Below are 20,563 nucleotides of genomic sequence, written 5' to 3' on the forward strand. Positions count from 1 at the left end.
AGTGAGGAAGTAAGGAATGTAAGGAGGAAGCACGCAAGAAAGGAGCGAAGGAAATGAGTGCAGAAGGAAGCAAAGAAGAAAGGAAGGAAGAGAAAGAAGAAAGGAAGGAAGAGAAAGAAGGAAGAAGTAGGGGAGTGCAGAATTAAGTGTGGAAGGAAGGAATGAAATTAGTGCAGAAGGAAGTAAGAAAGTAAGGAAAAGTGCAGAAGGAAGTGAGGAAGAAATGAAGAAAAGATAAGAAAGGATGGAAGGACAGAAGCAAGTAGGGAAGGAGGGAAAGAAGACTAAATGATTCAGAGAAGGAAGCTTGGAATTGAGGAATGACAGAAGTGTGGAAGAAATTAGGTAGTGTGGAAGGAAGGAAGCAAGGAAGAAAGAATAAAGGATTTAGAGAAGCATGGAAATGGAAAAAGTGCAGAAAAAAGTGAGGAAGGAAGAAACAAGAAAAAAGACAAAAAAGATAGAAGAGTGGATGGAAGGACAGAAGCAAGTAAGGAAGGAATGAAAGGAGACTTTAAATGCTTTAGAGAAGGAAGCTTGGAAGTGAGGAAGGAAGGAAGGTGCAGAAGGAAGAGAGGAAGGAAGGAAGGTGCAGAAGGAAGAGAGGAAGGAAGTGAGGAAGGAAGGAAGGAAGGAAGGAAGTGAGGAAGGAAGGAAGGAAGGAAGTGAGGAAGGAAGGAAGGAAGGAAGTGAGGAAAGAAGGAAGGAAGGAATGAAGGGGGAAATGTGCAGAAGTGAGGAAAGAAGGAAGGAAGGAATGAAGGGGGAAATGTGCAGAAGTGAGGAAGGAAGGAAAGGAGGAAGGAAGGAAGGAAGGAAGGAAGGAAGGAAGGAAGGAAGGAAGGAAGGAAGGTGGAAATGTGCAGAAGTGAGGAATGAAGAAGGGCAGAAAAAACAGAGACAACAAAGAAATAAAAGAGAAAAGTGAAAAATGAAATGAAAAGCAAATGAAAATTTTCATTTCTAAAATGAAATGAAAAGCAATAGGGAACAAAGAAAAAAGAATGAAAGAACGTTCACCTGCAGAGCCTCCAGGAAGCGGAAAGATCCCAGTCGTCGTCCTCGTGGAACCAGACAGAAGGTGGAGTTGTGCAGCATTTCACGGTAGTCATACCTGCACAAACACACACACACACAAATGAGTGATACGAACTCTGCAAAAACACACACACACTCTCTCTCTCTCTCTGTGTGAGCAGTGCAGAATGATCAGATGTGATGATGGGTAATGAGGTTGTGACACCTGCCCGTTTCACGCAGGCACATTCAGAGGCGCATATATGCGCACACACACACACACACACCTCTCGGCTCAGGGCGACCTCACTGACACAGTTGGGTTCCTGTCCTCTCAATGCGTGCACGCAAAAAATACAGCGTGTAAGAGGTCTTAAGGTTAAAGGAGCAGACAGTTATTCATCAGGCAGAAAATCATTCATCGTTTGCTGGCGAGCATGTACAGGTGAAGGGTGTGTGCGAGTCAGAGACGCTGCCATTATCTGCGTTACGATGATCTTGCTGACTCTGGATCAGCTGCTGTTTGCATCCTCAGCTCATTGGGAGATGCTGACTTTGAATAAAGCCCGAAATGGCATGCTACACACACACACACACACACACAGAGAGAACGAAACTGAGGCACAAAGGCGTTCTGTCACAAAGTGAACAAACAAGGCACGAGTGTGAGCACACACACACACACACACACACACACACACGTCCCAGCTGTCTGGATATCAGACTGATCCCACGTTAATGTGATAGAATATGAATGAGGCTGGAGGACGAGTGTTGGTCTCTGTGGTGCCGGTTTTCCTGAGGAGAAACATCAGACACTCTGCAAACACTGAGACTCACTGCAGGCCTAGCACACAAATATCACTTCTCCATACGCGCAGTAAACCAAAGGTACAACACCTTCATTAAAAAATTTAAAAAATGGTTCCTCTCTCTTATACATACATACAGACATACATACACACACACATACACATACATGCCCACACACACATTATATACACAAAAATATAATATAATACACCCTACTGTTCAAAAATAGCAGTTTTCTATGTGAATATATAGTAAAATGTAATTTATTCCTGTGATCAAAGCTGAATTTTCAGCATCATTACTCCAGTCTTCAGTGTCACATGATCCTTCACAAATCATTCTAATATGATGATTTGCTGATCAAGAAACATTTATGATTATTATCAGCGTTGAAAATTTTCATATTTTCATGGAAACACTGATAGTAAAATTATTAATCTTCCTGACCACACATTTTTGAACAGTAGTGCATGTATAAAGTATATGTCCACCATTGTTAATTTTTTTTAAATTATAACTCGTTTAATGTATTATCCATTTATCATACACAGAAATATACAGAACACACTTTTTTAAATGGCAATCATTCAGTGCCACAAGCACACATTACAAGCACCATCTGTTACATCTCATAATTGTACAACGGTTTCACCACAGTACTTATTTGTACACCATGTTATTTTAAAGCTACTCTTTTCACTAATTCCTGGTCAAACACAGAGCATCTTTTGACCTTGGGAAGCTCGGAGCACTTAAAACAGCACAGCGAGACGAGAGGGCGTAATAGCATGTTTATCCGCGAGAGGATTGTTTGAGTGTGTGACGGCGCTCACAAACACACACTGATGTTTGTGTGAAGTGAAGCAGCGGCACTCAGCATCTACGTGAGAGACAATGCAGTGGAGAAACGAACAGTGTTAAAGTATTATGAGAAAACTGTGAATCAATATCAGGGTTTAAAAATGAGGATCACCCTCTGTGTTCCTGTTTATTTCACAGGTTGGGTACAATTATACTACCAGAGCCCTGAGCTCCGTCTCCATAGCAACTCCAGCTAAATGCTTCCATTCGGAGTGTGTTAATTATATGCGTTCTGCACACGGCTGATGGGGGGGTCTTTCACAATGAGGTAATGTTTTAAAAATCTCCAGTGTTTCATTTCTCTGGCTTTCCAGCACTTTGTAAAACTTTCTCTCTCAACCTGCCCCCTCTTGCACATCTGAATGAAAGCTTCCCTGGGAACGGAGCCAAAATGGCTGTCGTTCCTGACACAGAACAATCAGCCTAAGGCACAGCGTTCCCACTTCCCAGACATCAATCTCATGAGAGAAGCCCACAAATACTAACTAAAGTGTAAAGTGGATAAACACATGTGATATGATTATATTAGCATAAAAAAATGGTCATTCATAAAATATTAGGCAGTCTAAGCAGTGGAATTAGTTAGTAGTGGATTCATTTAGAGATAGAATTTAGCCAGAGTACATGGCATATTTAACGCGAACAAAAAAGCTGTGATTTTGATCATGCAAATAAATTGTTAAATCTGGCTTCGCAAACAATTCACTGAAACAGACAGTTCAAAAGAATCCATTCACAAAAATGATGATGAGTATGTGCTTGAGTATGTGAGATAGTATGTGCATGAGAATGTGCTCGAGTATGTGCGCGAGTATGTGCGCGAGTATGTGCGCGAGTATGTGCGCGAGTATGTGCGCGAGTATGTGCGCGAGTATGTGCATGAGTATGTATATGTGCATGAGTATGTGAGATGGTATGTGCAAGAGTATGTGTGCGAGTATGTGCATGAGTATGTATATGTGCATGAGTATGTATATGTGCATGAGTATGTATATGTGCGCGAGTATGTGCGTGAGTATGTATATGTGCATGAGTATGTGCGCGAGTATGTGAGCGAGTATTTATATGTGCATGAGTATGTGCGCGAGTATGTGCATGAGTATGTGCATGAGTATGTATGTGCACGAGTATGTGCATGAGTATGTGCGCGAGTATGTGCATGAGTATGTATGTGCATGAGTATGTGCACGAGTATGTGCGCGAGTATGTGCGTGAGTATGTATATGTGCATGAGTATGTGCGCGAGTATGTGCGTGAGTATGTGCATGAGTATGTATATGTGCATGAGTATGTATATGTGCATGAGTATGTGCACGAGTATGTGTGCGAGTATGTGCGCGAGTATGTGCGTGAGTATATGTGCATGAGTATGTGCGCGAGTATGTGCGCGAGTATTTATATGTGCATGAGTATGTGCACGAGTATGTGCGCGAGTATGTGCATGAGTATGTGCATGAGTATGTGCATGAGTATGTGCATGAGTATGTATATGTGCACGAGTATGTGCATGAGTATGTGCGCGAGTATGTGCGTGAGTATGTATATGTGCATGAGTATGTGCACGAGTATGTGCGTGAGTATGTGCGCGAGTATGTGCGCGAGTATGTATATGTGCATGAGTATGTGCTTGAGTATGTGCTTGAGTATGTGCACAAGTATGTGCATGAGTATGTGCACGAGTATGTGTGCGAGTATGTGCGTGAGTATGTATATGTGCATGAGTATGTGCGAGAGTATGTATATGTGCGTGAATATGTATATGCACGAGCATGTGTATATACAGGAGTATGCGAGCGAGTATGTATGTGCATGAGTATGTGTACGAGTATGTGCATGTGTATGTGTATGTACATATGTGTGTGAGGCCTTATGAAGTGTCCACACTGTCCTCTCTCCAGAACTCTCACTGTAACTAATTCATTAGAGCAATTAGTGGTCATTAGAGGTCTTATGCTAGTTTGAATTAGCATACACAACACAAGATAACCCAGAGGCATTGCAGCAAACACCCCCCTCATATAATCATAAAGGCCATGTGCTCCGGTTACACCACAGGAATCAAAACAGGGTCCAATTATAAGCTCGAGTAGTTGAAAATGTTAGTTACTCTGTGGGGAATAAATGCATCTTTATGAAGTGATGATGCAATATATAGTTCATTGTTAGTTAATGCATTAAAAATGCACATAAAAAATGAGGCCTTTTTCTAAAGTGTTACCTAAATGATACATATATTACAGATTTATAATTTAAGCAACAAACCTGCCATTCAGACAATTTCCTTGTCAAAAAGATCAGCTTCATTATTGCAGACGCTCAAGATCATCTTGTTCAAGTTTTGAGAAGTTTATCATGAAAATCTTTTCAATTAGTCTCCCTCTCTCTACTAAGCAAAACAGACTGAGCATTAACAAAAAAAGAAAAAAGGTTGGTTTGGACAAAGAACGAGGGGAACACCACATTATACATGAAGTAGTGTTGTTATCTGGCTATGCTCATCACATGGACACATTTTGTCCCGTTTGATCCGACAGGGACACTTCATATAGACCAGTTAATCCTGTCGCGGCACGAGGACAGAAACATGTCTTGATTGGCCTGTCAGCGTACAGGGACACACTTGGTGAAATACTGGCTGTCCTGTCACCACAACAGGAATATTTCAGTCCTGACAGGCTGTGGAAGTGCAGTTCAGACCCTGGCATGTTGATGACCAGATGTGACTCAAAGCACCAGTTTATATCCAGATGGTTGCAGGACTGCGATGACGTGACTGTGCACGAGTGAGTCGGGACATGTCAGCACAAGTCTGCTCTGCGGTCTCCATCTAGTCCTGCGTGAGAAGCATTTACAGATGGAATAGACGCTTCTTTCAAAGATCACAGACTTCAGTGGTTCAAATATTCCAGCTAAGTGGGTTGAAGTTGTACTGGTCTGAATCTGTGGAGTCCCAAAACATCTTCCCATCAGGATTTGTTAAGAGTTTATATCGGCCATCTTCAGAAATCAAAGAAGCCTTTTAAGCTGGAGTTAAAAAGCAGGATTTCTAACTTTTATAGGTTTAGACAACTTACAAAAACAACTTGTATTTGCTATCTTTCAGCCAAATAAATACCAAGAGGAACAGCCTGACAGATAAATAAAATGATCACATTATCTGAGGTTTTGTGCTGGTTTAGAACAATTGAACAGAGGTTGTGTTTGGTCTTATTGCTTAGGATTGATAACTTTTTGGTCTTTTTATTATTGGACTGATGTTCTTTTTCTCAGCAATAGGAGTTTATTTTACTAATAGACCATCCACTGTAGCCTTTCGCCCTAAAGGTGAACGAAAAGTCATAATTAGCTCATTTATTTGCAAAAACATTTAAATTTATTCTATTTTAGGGCTATAAGCCCGCAATATCTCCTCACCATGTGTGTCTCAAAGACAGGGAAGGAGAGGAAGAAAGGGAAAGAGGGAGGGAAGGCAATCAAAGCTGCAGATGGGGCTCAATCGCTTGTAGAGATTGTCCCTGAAGAGCCAAACCAGTGTTTATCCTTCTAATCGCACGCCACACCCTGCTACCACTGCGGGACACTGGGACATTATCTGTTAGAGTTAGAGTTTTATTTGGCCAACACCTTCTTAAAACGGTGAATCTCACATAAGCTTGTTCAGGTTATATTGCAACACAAGATAAAATGTGGGAAAAAAATAACTAGCATTAAAAAAATAAGCTGATTTTTTTAGGACAAACAATTGCATTGTGACAAATGTAAAAAAAAAATAGTATCACAATAATATTATTATTTTTTGTGGTAATCTCAATTTCTTAAATCTGTAAAATAATCATCATATAATAATGTTTTTTTTTTTTACTGCATTACAAGTATAAAACTTTTTTTTTAAAATCATAAATGAACAGCAAAACAAATAAAATGATGAAACAATAAATTATCTGTATAAATTATCTTTAAAAATTGTTGAAATAAAATATAAATATTTATATAGTCAAAAATAGATAATGTATTAATTTTGTATCAAATGGATTTTTTTTTGCATTAAGTTCATGATAATTGGGGGGGGTATGTGCAAGAATAAATAAGTAATCAAGTAAACAAACAACTGAATGAGCAAATGAATGAGCGACCCAACCAACAATGAACAAACAAACGAATGAACAAATCAATCAAGCTTAATGGTCTTAAAAACAAATGCTGTTTTCTTTCAGCACATTAATTTTAGTTTTGTGGCATTTTCAAAAGACATTCCTTCGCAGGACAGGGTTATAGGATATAGGCGTGTCTCAGACTCGGTCACTGCAGGTCAGATTGTGGCTTTTAGACGCTGTGGACAGAAAGAACCGTTGTAACAAAGAAGAGTCTTCTCTGAGAGGAGCTTCAGCCGGTGTCAGGTTTCCCAGAGACGAGGAAGAGGACAAAAGAGGGACACAGATGGATTGAAGAGACAAGGAAAGCTGGTGCTGCTCTCTTTCCACCTGGACAGTGTCTGTGCACCTGTGTGTGTGTGTGGGGGGGGGGGGACATGTGGCAAGGTTGAATTTTTGGTTCAAGCAGAATACTGATATCTTCAGACTTTAAAGTACTGCCATCATGTGCCATTAAACCTGCTTCAGTGAAGAATGGTGTGCAGTTTAAGATCACAATTACACGAAACCCAGCAGTGCTCATTAGAGTCTGTTCAGAATAAACCGCCTGAGACTGAGAAGAAAAAAAAGAGTGAAAGAGAAACTGACTAATAACACTCTTCCAGCTCCTGAAAAGACATAATTAGAGAAATAAAAACATAAGAGATGGCTGAGAGAAAGGCTGAAGACTCATCAGTGACTGATCACCTGTGTGTGGGTATAATATTTCGCTTTGATATGGAAAGCAAAGCACGCGCACACAATACATGGATGGCAGAAGAGAAGTGATTACATCAATGCATTGAGATATTAGAGTATCAGAAACGAATAACTTGCAGATTCGAGATGGAGGAAAGTGTGTGTTAGAGCAACTTATAGGAGTCACTCAACAGCATATCAAAACAGGGAACTAAAAAAACATTTCCGGGGGAAGTGGAAGAGCAAGGGGAAGGAGAAGGAGGAGGAGGAGAAGGGGGAGGGAAGGAAAATAAATGAAAGGAAAAGAAAGGAATGGGATGGAAAGGAAAGGAAAAGAAAAGAAAGGAATGGGATGAAAAGGAAAGGGATAGAAAGGGATGGAAAGGAAAGGAAAATAAAGGAATGGAAAGGAAAAGAAAAGAAAGGAATGGGGTGGAAATGAAAGGAAAAGAAAGGAATGGGATGGAAAGAAAAGGAATGGGATGGAAAGGAAAGGAATGGGATGGAAAGGAAAAGAAAAAGAAAGGAATTGGATGGGAAACAGTGGGATAAGGGAATAGAAGGGATGGGATGGAAAGGAAAGGAAATGAAAGGGATGGAAAGGAAAAGAAAGGGATTGGATGTAAAGGAAAGGAATGGGATGGAAAGGAATGGGATGGAAAGGAAAAGAAAGGAATGGGATGGGAAGGAGTGGGATAAGGGAAGAGAAGGGATGGGATGGAAAGGAAATGAAAGGGATGGAAAGGAAAAGAAAGGGATTGGATGGAAAGGAAAAGAAAGGGATTGGATGGAAAGGAAAGGAAAAGAAAGGAATGGGATGGTAAGGAATGGGATAGAAAGGGATGGGATGGGATGGGATGGAAAGGAACGAGAGGGATGGAAAGGAAAAGAAAGGAATGGGATGGAAAGGAAAGGAAAGGAAAGGAAAGGAAAGGAAAGGAAAGGAAAAGAAAGGAAAAGAAAAGAAAAAGAAAGGAATGGGATGGGAAGGAGTGGGATAAGGGAAGAGAAGGAATGGGAAGAAAAAGGAAAGGAAATGGGAAAAGAACAACAGTAATGTTGTCAGGACATAAAAGAGGAAATAAATAAACAAACGTCATCTTCAATAAACCAGAGCTGGTGAAATCTCCAGAAATAAAACTGTAAACTGTGTACATTTTTACAGCAAAGAATGTAATCAAAGCCGTTTCTTTGATGTCTTCACTCTACCACAGGCTGATGAAAGAGTTTCCGTCTTTTTCAGTCGTTCTTTATGAGCCTGAGGAACCATGACACGAGCCTACAGAACCGGTTCTCCTTCCCCTCTGATACTGACTCTCAGAGTTCTTCATGTCCATCACACCACAAAACCACAATCAAAAACACACACGTGTATAACCCAGGGATCCGCTCGAGTTCACACACACACACACACACACACACTCACACACACACACACACACACACACACACACACAGGCTGAGCTTGCACACAGTTAGTGACAGTAAGAGTCGTCATATCACTCTTCTCCAATGTGAGGAAATCCACACCTTTCTGAGCTTGATCTGACATTAAACGGTGCTAATATCAAGAGAAATTCCTCATCCAATCAATGTAATTGCGCTTGCGCACACGTTACAATTTCCGGTTTGGTTATAGTGTCATTACTACAAATGTGGGAAAAGGGATGAGATGAGAGTGTTCTTGGAGCATGCCTCCAGAGATTTGTCTTATTATAGGGTGTTTGCATTTGGGATTGTTTGTGGACTGTGCTTTACTGTAAGAAAAAAACATGAATATCACATAAATGAATATCAGGTCCCACATCATGGATTAAATAATCAGAGAGTAGCCTATTTCTTTTCGTTTTGATTGTTTCGTTTAAAGACATTTCAAACTTTCTTCAGATGTATTTCTCATATGTGAGGCATACACCGAGTTTCGGTTAATTTATGATGAGATGCTCCAGTTCACGTGCAATGCAAGTGACCGCGGCGCGCCTCCATTATTATATTGTCTCCTATATTTGCTTCTCATTTATTAAATACAGGCAATTGGTTGATGAAAAAATTATTACAATTAAGATACAATTTATACAAAACGAAATTCATTTTAAAGAAAGGCTTTCTACAAAACAATACTTAATGAAGTGGTCAAAATCATGTCTGACCCACTCCATGTCTCATATATTGCACATCCTATCTTACTCGCGCTGTTCACTTTTCATAATCAACATTTCACTTTTTTTATTATTTTTTATTATATTATAATATGATATAATATAAAAATATAAAAATCACTTAATATATATTTTATTATAAGTTACTCTTATTATTTTCTATTTTTTACAACAGAAAATTGTACAATAACAACAACAAACTGAATTATATGCACACACACAAACCCATAAAGCTGCATTACTAAGATAAAATGGCACTGTGTTCAGGTATGGCAAGCCCAGAGTAAGTCAACGAGGAAAAGAATAATCTCTGCATTATTTATTAGCAACAATAAAATAAAATCAACATGAACTACACCTATCAACGGGAGCAGAGTTACGGCCCATTCACAGAGAGTGTGAGAAATGACCTGCAACAAGACGTTACACACAACAATGCGTCACTAAACAGCCCATGACACCACTGTAAAGTCTCACCCTGAAATAAAGCAACATTTAATACTTGCATGTGAATGTTTGCTCTGGTGTGAACAGGCCTTTGAGGACGTGTCAGTCAACACCTTGAGAACCGCAGTGAAAACTTGATGTAAGACCATATGTCAGGAAATGTGACAAATTGTCTGAAAAGCAAATCAAAGCTCTCGTATTCTTTAAAAGCCAACAACACGTGCATTCATTGTGTGTGCTCTGACAGGGAGGCTTACGCTTCGCCCTCGAGCTCAGCCAGTTCAAAGAAACCCAATAAAACACTGACGACAAGACTGCGAACTCCCTCTCTCCGAACCGCATGACCTTGGGTTAAACGCATTTAATTAGAGCCGGAGATTCCCTCATCTCTGCACAACAAAATCCCGGCCTTCACATGGATCGCTTTGTTTCCAACTAGGAGAGTGGGATTTAGGGAACGGCAGGAATACAAACAGAAGACTTCAAATAGTGTTGTGGCTTTACACACCAAACGCACATCTGGCTTCAAAGAGCTTAAAGTGCTGAAGCAGGTGATGATGGGGACATATAATTATTGTTTATTATCAAATAGAGTTATTTTATATATATATAAAATATATATATATATATATATATATATATATATGTGTGTGTGTGTGTGTGTGTGTGTGTGTGTGTGTGTGTGTGTGTGTGTGTGTGTGTGTGTGTGTGTGTGTGTGTGTGTGTGTGTGTGTGTGTGTGTGTGTATATATATATATATATATATATATATATATATATATATATATATATATATATATTTTTTTTTTTTTTTATATATATTTTTTATATATTTTTATATCTTTTCTTTTTCTTTCTGACCTTCTGAAAGATTTCTGAATCTGAAACTGCTTGATAATAGGATGCAAGTGCAAATCTAAAGTAAAGTGACTGTTCACTCCTGATGCCAGAACCTCCTTTCACACACATAAAAAGCTTTTCCTGCAACGCACAACAGCCGTCTAGACTGGTGTTTTTGGCACTTTGCTGCTTTCACAGATTTTTGTTTCTTTTTTTGTGTGTGCTTGAGGTCAAGAGAAGAGCGAGTTAATTTGGTTGCAAAGAAACAATGCGATAAAATGATCCGATTTAATGTTCCAGCACATTCTCTGGAAAGGTCAGAGGTTTATTCTTAGAAAGACGGATTATGAAACAGTCGAATATAATCTGAAGAACTTAGAGATGTCAACATTTAGTATTATAATATATGTATAATAAAAATAATTTATTCATATATAGTTTGTTATTAATTATTAATTACTTTATCTTCTATTTTTTAAGTTATTAACAACAACAACTCAACTATTAATATAATTATTGTTTATTACAATAATTATATTAATAAATATGTAATAAATAATTAATAATTATTTTCTATTATTTTCTAAAAATAGTGACTTCCATTTCCATATTTAAGTCACACACAAAAAAAATCACTGTTATGTAATATAATTAAATAAATAGTTAAATAAAAATATTTTTATTTTCTAACCGTAATTATATGATGTAGTTAACAACTTATTATAATTGTTTATTATAAAATTATAAAATTATATATATATATATATATATATATATATATATATATATATATATATATATATATATATATATATATATATATATATAATATAATATAATATATTATATTATATTATTATAATACATTTAATAGAAATAACTTGTATAGTTTATTCTATTTTTAAAGTTATTAATAACTACTAAACTATTAATAAAATTATTGTTATAAGTTATTATTATTATTATTATAATATGTTAATATAATTATTATTTTCTATTTTCCAACTGTAATTATATGAATGTAGTTAACAACTTATTATACTTGTTTATTATAAAAATTAGTTATATATATTATTAGTATATATAAATGTATTATATATATATATATATATATATATATATATATATATATATATATATATATATATATATATATATATATACACACACATTTAATAGAAATAACTTATATAATTTATTACTTTATTATTTTCTATTTTTAAAGTTATTAATAATAACTACTAAACTATTAATAAAATTATCGTTATTATAAGTTATAATAATAAGTTAATATAATTATTATTTTCTGTTTATTTGTATGTTATTAACTACTACTACTACTACATTATAAATAAAAATAATTATAGTCTCTTTAAAACTGAGTCAAGAACCCTAGAGTTCTACATATAGAACCTTTTCTCCTAAAAGTGTGTGGTCACATGACTAATCTAAAGAACTTTACTGCTTAAAGTGATAGAGATGTCAGCATTCACTCACACAAATCAAACTTCTTCTGTAGACTTTCGTTTAGAGAATGTTTTTGTCAATGCGCTCCAATGTTCACTGTAAGGACAAAAATCTTCAAAAGAAAGTCACACAGACCGCCACAAATCGCTAAACTAGCACTGAAAATGAAAGGATTGTGTTCGCTAAATGTCCCTCAGGGCCGCTTTGCTGCCATGCTGAAGGTGCTTGACAACGAGCGGCTGACCTACAGGAGATGAATTATTCACCTCTTTATTCGGCTTGCATCATTTTTTTGAGTTTGTATGACGTTCCCCGTCTCGTGTGTCCGAGCCCATCTCTAAAATGCTCATTCTTGAGGAAGCGCTCATGGGATCGTCCATCCACACACTAAAACACCGGTTCCCTGGTGCGGGGACATGAAAGAGTGCGGTCGGGCTCACATCTGTCACCTACGGTGTCACGGTGGGGTCATTTAGCAAACGGGAGGACTCTGGGGAATCTTCCAGGAGCAAAACCAGGGTTATCCCACTGATCCACTTCAAAGAGATTGCCAGCTCTTGCCATTTGGGATTTCAGTGGCTCCTTATAGTGTAAAAAGCTCATTTAAAGTCCCCCTGTGGTGAAAATCAAGGTAGTTTATGTGGTGTTTTTAATATGCTTTAAGACAAACCATGTGTAAATTCATAAGTCGACACCATTGCTGAGTATTTCCTCCTTAAAACTGCAGTGAACCAAAGACAGTCTCAAAAACACGCTTTGAAATCGCTGGTGTTTCTGACGTCACAAACTACCTTGTAACCAATCAGATCAACGTGTGATCGTCAACCAGTGGATCTCTGAGCTGAGTGAGTGAGTGGAGGCGGGGCTCATTTGCATATTCATAGGACCGCAAATACTAAATGAGGCAAGGGTGTCGAGTTACATTCAAGATATTTTAAGAAATGAAGAATTTTTTTACAAGGAAAAAACGTTTAAATATGCAGTTTTTTTAAATCAAAGATTAGTTTTAAGGGATAAAATGATTGACTACAGGGGGACTTTAAGGCTTATTATACACCCATTCCTACACTCTTAAAATAAATGGTTCAATTCACTCAAGCCTTTATGCCTAAAAGGTTCTATATAAGGAGAAACGTCTTAATGATTGCATACTACTTTCACGTTCAACGGTTATTTAATATTTTCTCCTGAAAAGTACGTTTACAAGCAGTTTAACTCATAAAATGAAATTAAAATTAAAACAAGTAATTAATTAAAACTAAATCCATAAAGTCCATAGAAGAACGATTTCTGGTTCCCCAAAGAACCTTTCAGTGAACAGTTTTTACATTTTTTATAAGAGTGAAAAAAAGTTTTTAAAGAACATTTTTAGTGTAAGGAACCACACAAGGTTCCGTGGATGTTAACGTTTCTCCATGGAACCATAGATAATACATATTTTTAAAAGCACATGCACAAGCAAAAGTATATCCGATGCATTCTTCACAGGTTTGAGAGCGACTGAAAAGAGTAAACATCTCAAACATGCCTTTATATAATCTGATTTTATAATCTTTATATAATCTGCCATTTGGACTGTCAAGGTTAGTTTATTGTATCTTCTCCAAAACACTGTGGCTCACTAACAATGACTACAGTCAGACTTTCCAGACACATCCTCATGAGTCATTCCTCTCAGTTTAGACGATACATTTAATCAAAGCGAAGACTTTATGTGGCTGGCAGACATTAGATCCTGAGGCTTTCAAAAGAATGATGAAAAGGTTCTCAAAAAAGCGATTAATTTTATGCAATGACTGTGATCTGCCACATGGGTTTCAGTATTTGAGACATAAGAGACATTTTTTTTAAGTTAATTATGTGATGAAAAAATCCATCCTATATAGTGCGCAAGGTTTCTGCATCCACACAAGCTTTTTGGGCAAATACTGATTTGTATCATACGTTTTTTTATAGCTTTTGTATTTTTTAATTATTAATAGATTTCCAAAAAATTACTCAAATACAAAAAATATATAATGAAAAACATGTAATAAACATGTTAATATTTTTTTTTCAAAATACAGTATAGTGGTCAAAAGTGATGTCCAGTCAAAGAAAATTGATATCTTAACACTTTATTCAAATATTATTATTGTGTTAAAGATAAGCATATTGCATAGTTGATTGTTTTATTTGTGATAATAACGCAGTGAAATTGTGCAACATAATTTTTGTCCAGGCTGTCATACAAAGAAATGATAAACGCATGCAAAAACAAGATAATAACTGATTTTGTTGTAGTCAATGTATGATTTTTCATGCGGGTTTGTTTTTTTCTGCACAATGTTTTGAATAGTAAAATAAAATTTGTACGTGTAATTTGCCTTTTTTTGCCAAAATGTTGTCAGATAAATGAGTTTTTAAATTGTATTTTAAAAAATCCTCATATTTTGATGGTTTAATCAAACTTGTAGGGTCATAAAAAACAAATATCCCCTCCTGACCACTACTGCATATGTTGTTTGTGTGTACTGGGTAAAAGTCAGACAAAAAAAAAAAAAAAAAAGAAAAAAAAAAAAAAAAAACTGACTTTACAGTACAATAACCAATGCAGTATGAGATTCAGACAAACATCATTCATTTTAAACAGCAGCTTGCAATGAACATTAGAACTAATGTGCCTGAGGAAAAGTGATAACAGGGAAAGTTAATATGCTAATTAGCAAGCTAAACTGTAAACAACCTTCAAGTCGCTGTGTTATAATAACGAGCTTCTGAGAATATGAGTGAAACTTCAAAGCAGCGACGAATGAAAGCAGGCAGAGAACGACATTAGTCTCGACATTAGTCAGGAGCTCGGATAGAAATCTCCAACATGCAGGTCATGATAAACTTTAACTTCTCAGAAATGCCACAGCATTTGTCGGCGGAGAACGAGTCGTCCAATCTCAGCCGACAGACAATGGAAGTGTCCAGATTGCGACAGATAAACACAAACGGACTCTAAATGTCACGCTGCCGGAGGAACGATGTTCGCAACGGCTTTATCCTGATCACTGGCCCGTAACGACGGAAGCGCTCGAGTTGATTGGAGAAGAAACGAAAAGCACCGCTGTGATTGGACGAAGACAGAATGTCATCGGATCTGCCGGAGCCGGACCGAGTCTCAGAGGTCAGGGGATATTTAATCAACCTGACAGCTCTCGGTCTGAGTCGCTTTCTGTGAAAGAAGGCCTTGTTTAAAAGACGGGCCTTTCTTTAAATGGGACTAGTTTATCCTGCAACTGAGACGGAGGATTTGATGGAGGCTGGTGGTCAAGACAAAACTTCATATTTATTCATATTATGTACCTCAGAGGGTTTGATCACCCAAAAATGTAATTTCTGTAAATTATTACTGACCCTCAGAGCTTCGTTCATCTTTGGAACACAAATAAAAGGGGATATAACATGAAAATCTGACTTTTTCCATGTTTAAGTGCTATAATCGGGTCCCCGGCGCTTCTATCAACCCAGAAAACGTGAAAAATTAAAAGTTTTGGTGCGCCTTTCTCTGCAAGCATGTCAAAAAATAAGCCGATCAGATTTCGCTCCCGTTCTGACGTATGAAGAGGATCTTATTATAATATTACCGGCCCTTAATCTGCACGTTTACACACACCAGCCGACATTTAGAGAAGAGGAAGAGTTGTCGTCACTGTTTTTCACACCCGGGAAAGGTTTGTCCTAAGGCTGACGAACTTAGAGAGGTTAAGATTTATTTTTAACACTGTTCCTGAACATTATAACCTCAACGTTTGTATGTGCGCTGCACATTGTACAGAAAACAGCTTCCAGAAGAGAGTAAATGCAGGCTATACGCACAAAAGCTTCTCCTAAAAGATGTAGCCATTCCCATTTTGTCAGGACAATCTGTTGTTTATGAATCATAACTTGTGAGTATGTCTTATTATTTGTAGTTGTGTTTTCTATTAACAGTTCCAGTTATAAGTTTTATGTAGTTGCTATGATAGCTATGACGTAAAGCTTTGCCTCCGCTAGCCTGCTAACTACCATTACAGTATTGATGTAGTGTTTACTGTAGCTTTTGTAAGACTCTTTTTTGTAAGTTTACTCTTTTTTCACCGCCCCTTAGGAAAATTATCCATGATTTTGTGATTGATTACTGTAGGTATTACCATAGTTTTCCGAAAAATAACCCATTAAATGGTGGATAATATCGTATCTATAAGAAAATTACAGCAAAAACAACAACATACCACTCTGAAAAGCCTGTGAAATCCGTGTCTGAAATCCGTTCATTGTTCGTTAACATTGTCAGGGTCTGAATCGGGCTCGAAATGGTTTGAAATTGACGGCATTGTTAATATTTACATCCGAGTAGAGCTCATGGTTATGAAGGGGCGGGACATTTCCCGAACATGCGCTAAAGAGCTGCCAATCACAACACACTGGGCCAGCTAACCAATCACAGCACATTTCATATTTCAGAAGGAGGGGCTTCACTGTAAACGATGCGCTTAACCAGACCGGGGAGAGATGAGCTGTAATAATGTAAAATATGTGATAAATAATGAGTTTTTTGAACAATCAAGCATGAGAACATTCTAGTACACCCCAAAAACAAAATAAAGACTTCGTAAAAGGGTATAATAGGACCCCTTTATGACATTTTTGATGAAATCTGAGAGGTTTCTGAACCAGCCATAGACTTTTCTGGGCCTTGAAAGTTGCAAAGACATCATTAAATAGTTCATGTGACTACAGTGATTAAACCTTAAATGTTATGAAGCGAAGAGGATACTTTTTGTGCACAAAATAAATAAATAAATACATTTTAACAACATTATTCAACAATCTCTTCTTCACAGGCTGTCCTGTTTTGGACAGTGAGTTTCTGAGGGATTTTCATCACAATTGCTAGACTCCCAAGAATACAACAAGCACTGAGGGAGCCATTTGGACGTCAGCTAAGAAACCACACTAGATCTTCTCATCAAAGAGACAGGACTCCACCAACAGAGGGTTCATCTTCTCATGAGGTACTTCTGCTAGTGCCTTCAACAAGAAAAGCAGAGACACAACTCCACTCTGGACCGAGAGAACTCGCAAATCCAGAAGGAAGAGTCGGAGTAGGAAAAAAGCACTACTTGCGTATGGAATTTTGATTTATACGCGGCAATGGGAGATACCACTCCTTTAACAGGTCGATGATGACTTTACCACTTGTTCTACTTGCCCAAACTGCTGAAATCATGAGAGACGCCTGGATCAAGTTACTATACATATACAGACAAGCCGCAAAAGCATCAGAGAGATAGAGAGCGAGAGAGAGCGAGAGAGAGAGAGAGAGAGAGAGAGAGAGCATCAGACTCAAAAACCTGTCATATCAAGTTGAGTTTCTCCAGGTGAAAATGCTCGTTTTACATTCGAAACGATCTCAGTGACTGATGATGATAATGTCAAAGAGGTTTCTGCAACATAAACAGTTTGTAAGTAGAGATTTACAGGCACTCCTATTAAAATTCCAGCCGATATCGATAAGGAATTAAATTAAATGAAAATTTTATACTATTTTGTCTAAATAAAAAATAAATTGCTAAACTAAAGTCATTAATATACTATATAAATATAAAATGTCAATATCCAGCACAAATCTAAAATAAAACATTCCAATATGAAAAGAAGAAAAGAAAAATGACAGCAGCGGCCCTGTGCGAGCACAAACGACCCAGACAGGTTTGTAGACGAGATGGATAGAGAGCACGGCTTGCTTGCATGACGTCACTAACCAAAAAAGATTTTGTGATGTCTAAAGAATGGAATAATTTATGATGGTTCTTTATATGGCACAAAACAGCACAAAATCGAGCACAAACAAAAAGCACCGGTTTGAGGCGATTTGGACGGCATGGGATGGAGAGTGACGTCACTGTCCCGAATCCAATGTGTTATTTCTAAGGAGGGGGAAAAGATACAATGTTCATCGTAACGGCACAAACCGGCACAAATCGAGCACAAAGGAGCGGCACAGTTTTGCAACGATTTGGACCATATGGGGTGGACAGTTATGTAACCGTACTGAAGGCGAGACACTACAGGTGAATAGGGTACATTTTTTAACTGGCAGATATCACCATGAAACTTTCCCAGTTGATTACCTACATTAAGATGATTAAAAAAAAATACTACAAGTTTTCTGTAATTTAATGTTTAAATATGCAAATTAGGCAATATCTAATTAAATATGCACTAATTTGCATATATTTTAAAAAACGAAATCTGAGTATTGGATAAAGCCAGGTTAAAAATTATTTTTTCATTGTGTTCACATATTAGATGGGAAAAAAGTACAGAGGGATTTATGGATATCTACTTTTGTTATCCTGTAAATCAGAATATACTGTCAATAGCCTTAAAAATATTTTCGCCATGTTTTTTGGAATAAAATGTTATATAAATCAGGCTAGGAATAATATATTTACAAATCCCTCTGTAAATGTCTTCATAATATAACTAGGTACAAGACTGGAAAGTTTGGTGTATATTGGTGCTACTGAAGTGGAGATTTCAGACTTGGAGTATGAGAAAAAAGTCATTTTGAGAAAACGGGCTTTAAAGATTTATCATCAGCCAATGAGATTGCGCATTCAGCCCTTTTACTTTCGCGATTGGTTGCTGATAAAAAGGAAATGACCATATTTGGATCCGACAGCATTGTACAGGAGAGAGAGAGCTTTCCAGCGGTGTGTGTGATGACAGGAGCGGACAGAGATTGCAGAGCAACATGTTGATTAAGAACGCCAACTTTTGTTGAATTTATGATAAATCTACAGACACAAACAGACAAAGTGTAGTAAAATAAAGACCTAAATGTGTATTTTGGACTTTTTTTAACCACAAGTCTGAAAGAAGACATGTTATTGAAGACAAATATCCAAAAATCTCAAAATTGACCAGTAAAAAAAAAACGATGTTTTTGCCTGCCGTGTCTCACCTTAAAAAGTTTCTTTTTTTTGTTTAAGAGGGGATCGTAGTTGCAATGTTTCTTTTAACGGCACAAACCGAGCACAAACGAACGACACAGTTTTTGTACGATTTAGACGAAATGGGGTGGAGAGTGACGTCACAGCTCCTGAATTAAATTTGTTATATCTGCGAAAGGAAAATAGATAGTGTTTGTTTTAACGGCACAAACCAGCACAAACGAATTGCATAGTTTTGGAGATTATTTAGTTTTATGGGGTACAACTTAATAAATATGATTACAATATATTGTGCATCCCTGCAGACATAAAAACTGCACTAATCATCTGCCCTCTCTCTTCATAAATCACTGCCATCCGAATTCCTGAACAGACTTTCATGATCAGAAAACATGGTGGAAAACAGACAAAAACTGCAGCGTTAGTTTCCCTGATCATAGGAAGCGATGCTAACAACATGGCGCGAGGCAGGCTTGAATGATGACTTCTCAGAGCTCATGGTAATGGCCTGTCTCCAACATCCCAGCCACTATAAATCTTCCCCGGGAGAAACCAGGGATCAGTCAGATGGGGAGAGGGAGCGTGTGACAGCGTGGTGGCGTTCGTTCGGCATGTCTACACACACCACTTCATACTATTACAGGCCTGAGAAAAGAAAAATGCATTTTAAACGAATCAAACCATTAGCGATATCAACTCGGGAGTAGGACTGGCCAGAAAACACATTTTTCGATGTGGCTCCGGTTTCCCCCACTGTCCAAACACATGCAGGTTAGGTGGATTGGAAATGCCAAATTGTTGTAGAGTGTGTGTGAGTGTGTGAGGCAGATTGGATATGCCAAATTGTTGTAGAGTGTGTGAGTGTGTGTGTGTGTGTTAGGTGGATTGGATATGCCAAACTGTTGTAGAGTGTGTGTGTGTGTGTGTGTGTGTGTGTGTGTGTGTGTGTGTGAAGCGGACCCTGCAAATGAGCGCAAATAACGCTGAGAGAGAGAGAGAGAGAGAGAGAGAGAGAGAGAGAGAGAGAGAGAGAGAGAGAGAGAGAGAGAGAGAGAGAGAGAGAGAGAGAGAGAGAGAGAGAGAGAGAGAGAGAGAGGTCGATTCTCAAAGGCCACGAATCAATTTTTTTTCCATATTTATTAATCTATCACCCAAAAGCCAG

The 20,563-nt window shown here is 37.6% G+C and overlaps 1 protein-coding gene across 1 annotated transcript in view; it reads right to left on the reverse strand.

The window, feature by feature from the left end:
• ext1b (exostosin glycosyltransferase 1b) overlaps positions 1-20,563 on the reverse strand; it is a 105,198-nt gene that overhangs the window by 40,531 nt on the left and 44,104 nt on the right. The window contains exon 2 of the mRNA XM_084130578.1: positions 1,021-1,114. Coding sequence (XP_083986704.1) covers positions 1,021-1,114 — 94 coding nt within the window. The remainder of the gene's footprint in view (positions 1-1,020; positions 1,115-20,563) is intronic.

This window comes from Abramis brama (genome assembly GCF_963993115.1).
Source record: "Abramis brama genome assembly, chromosome: 12".
Taxonomy (NCBI): domain Eukaryota; kingdom Metazoa; phylum Chordata; class Actinopteri; order Cypriniformes; family Leuciscidae; genus Abramis; species Abramis brama.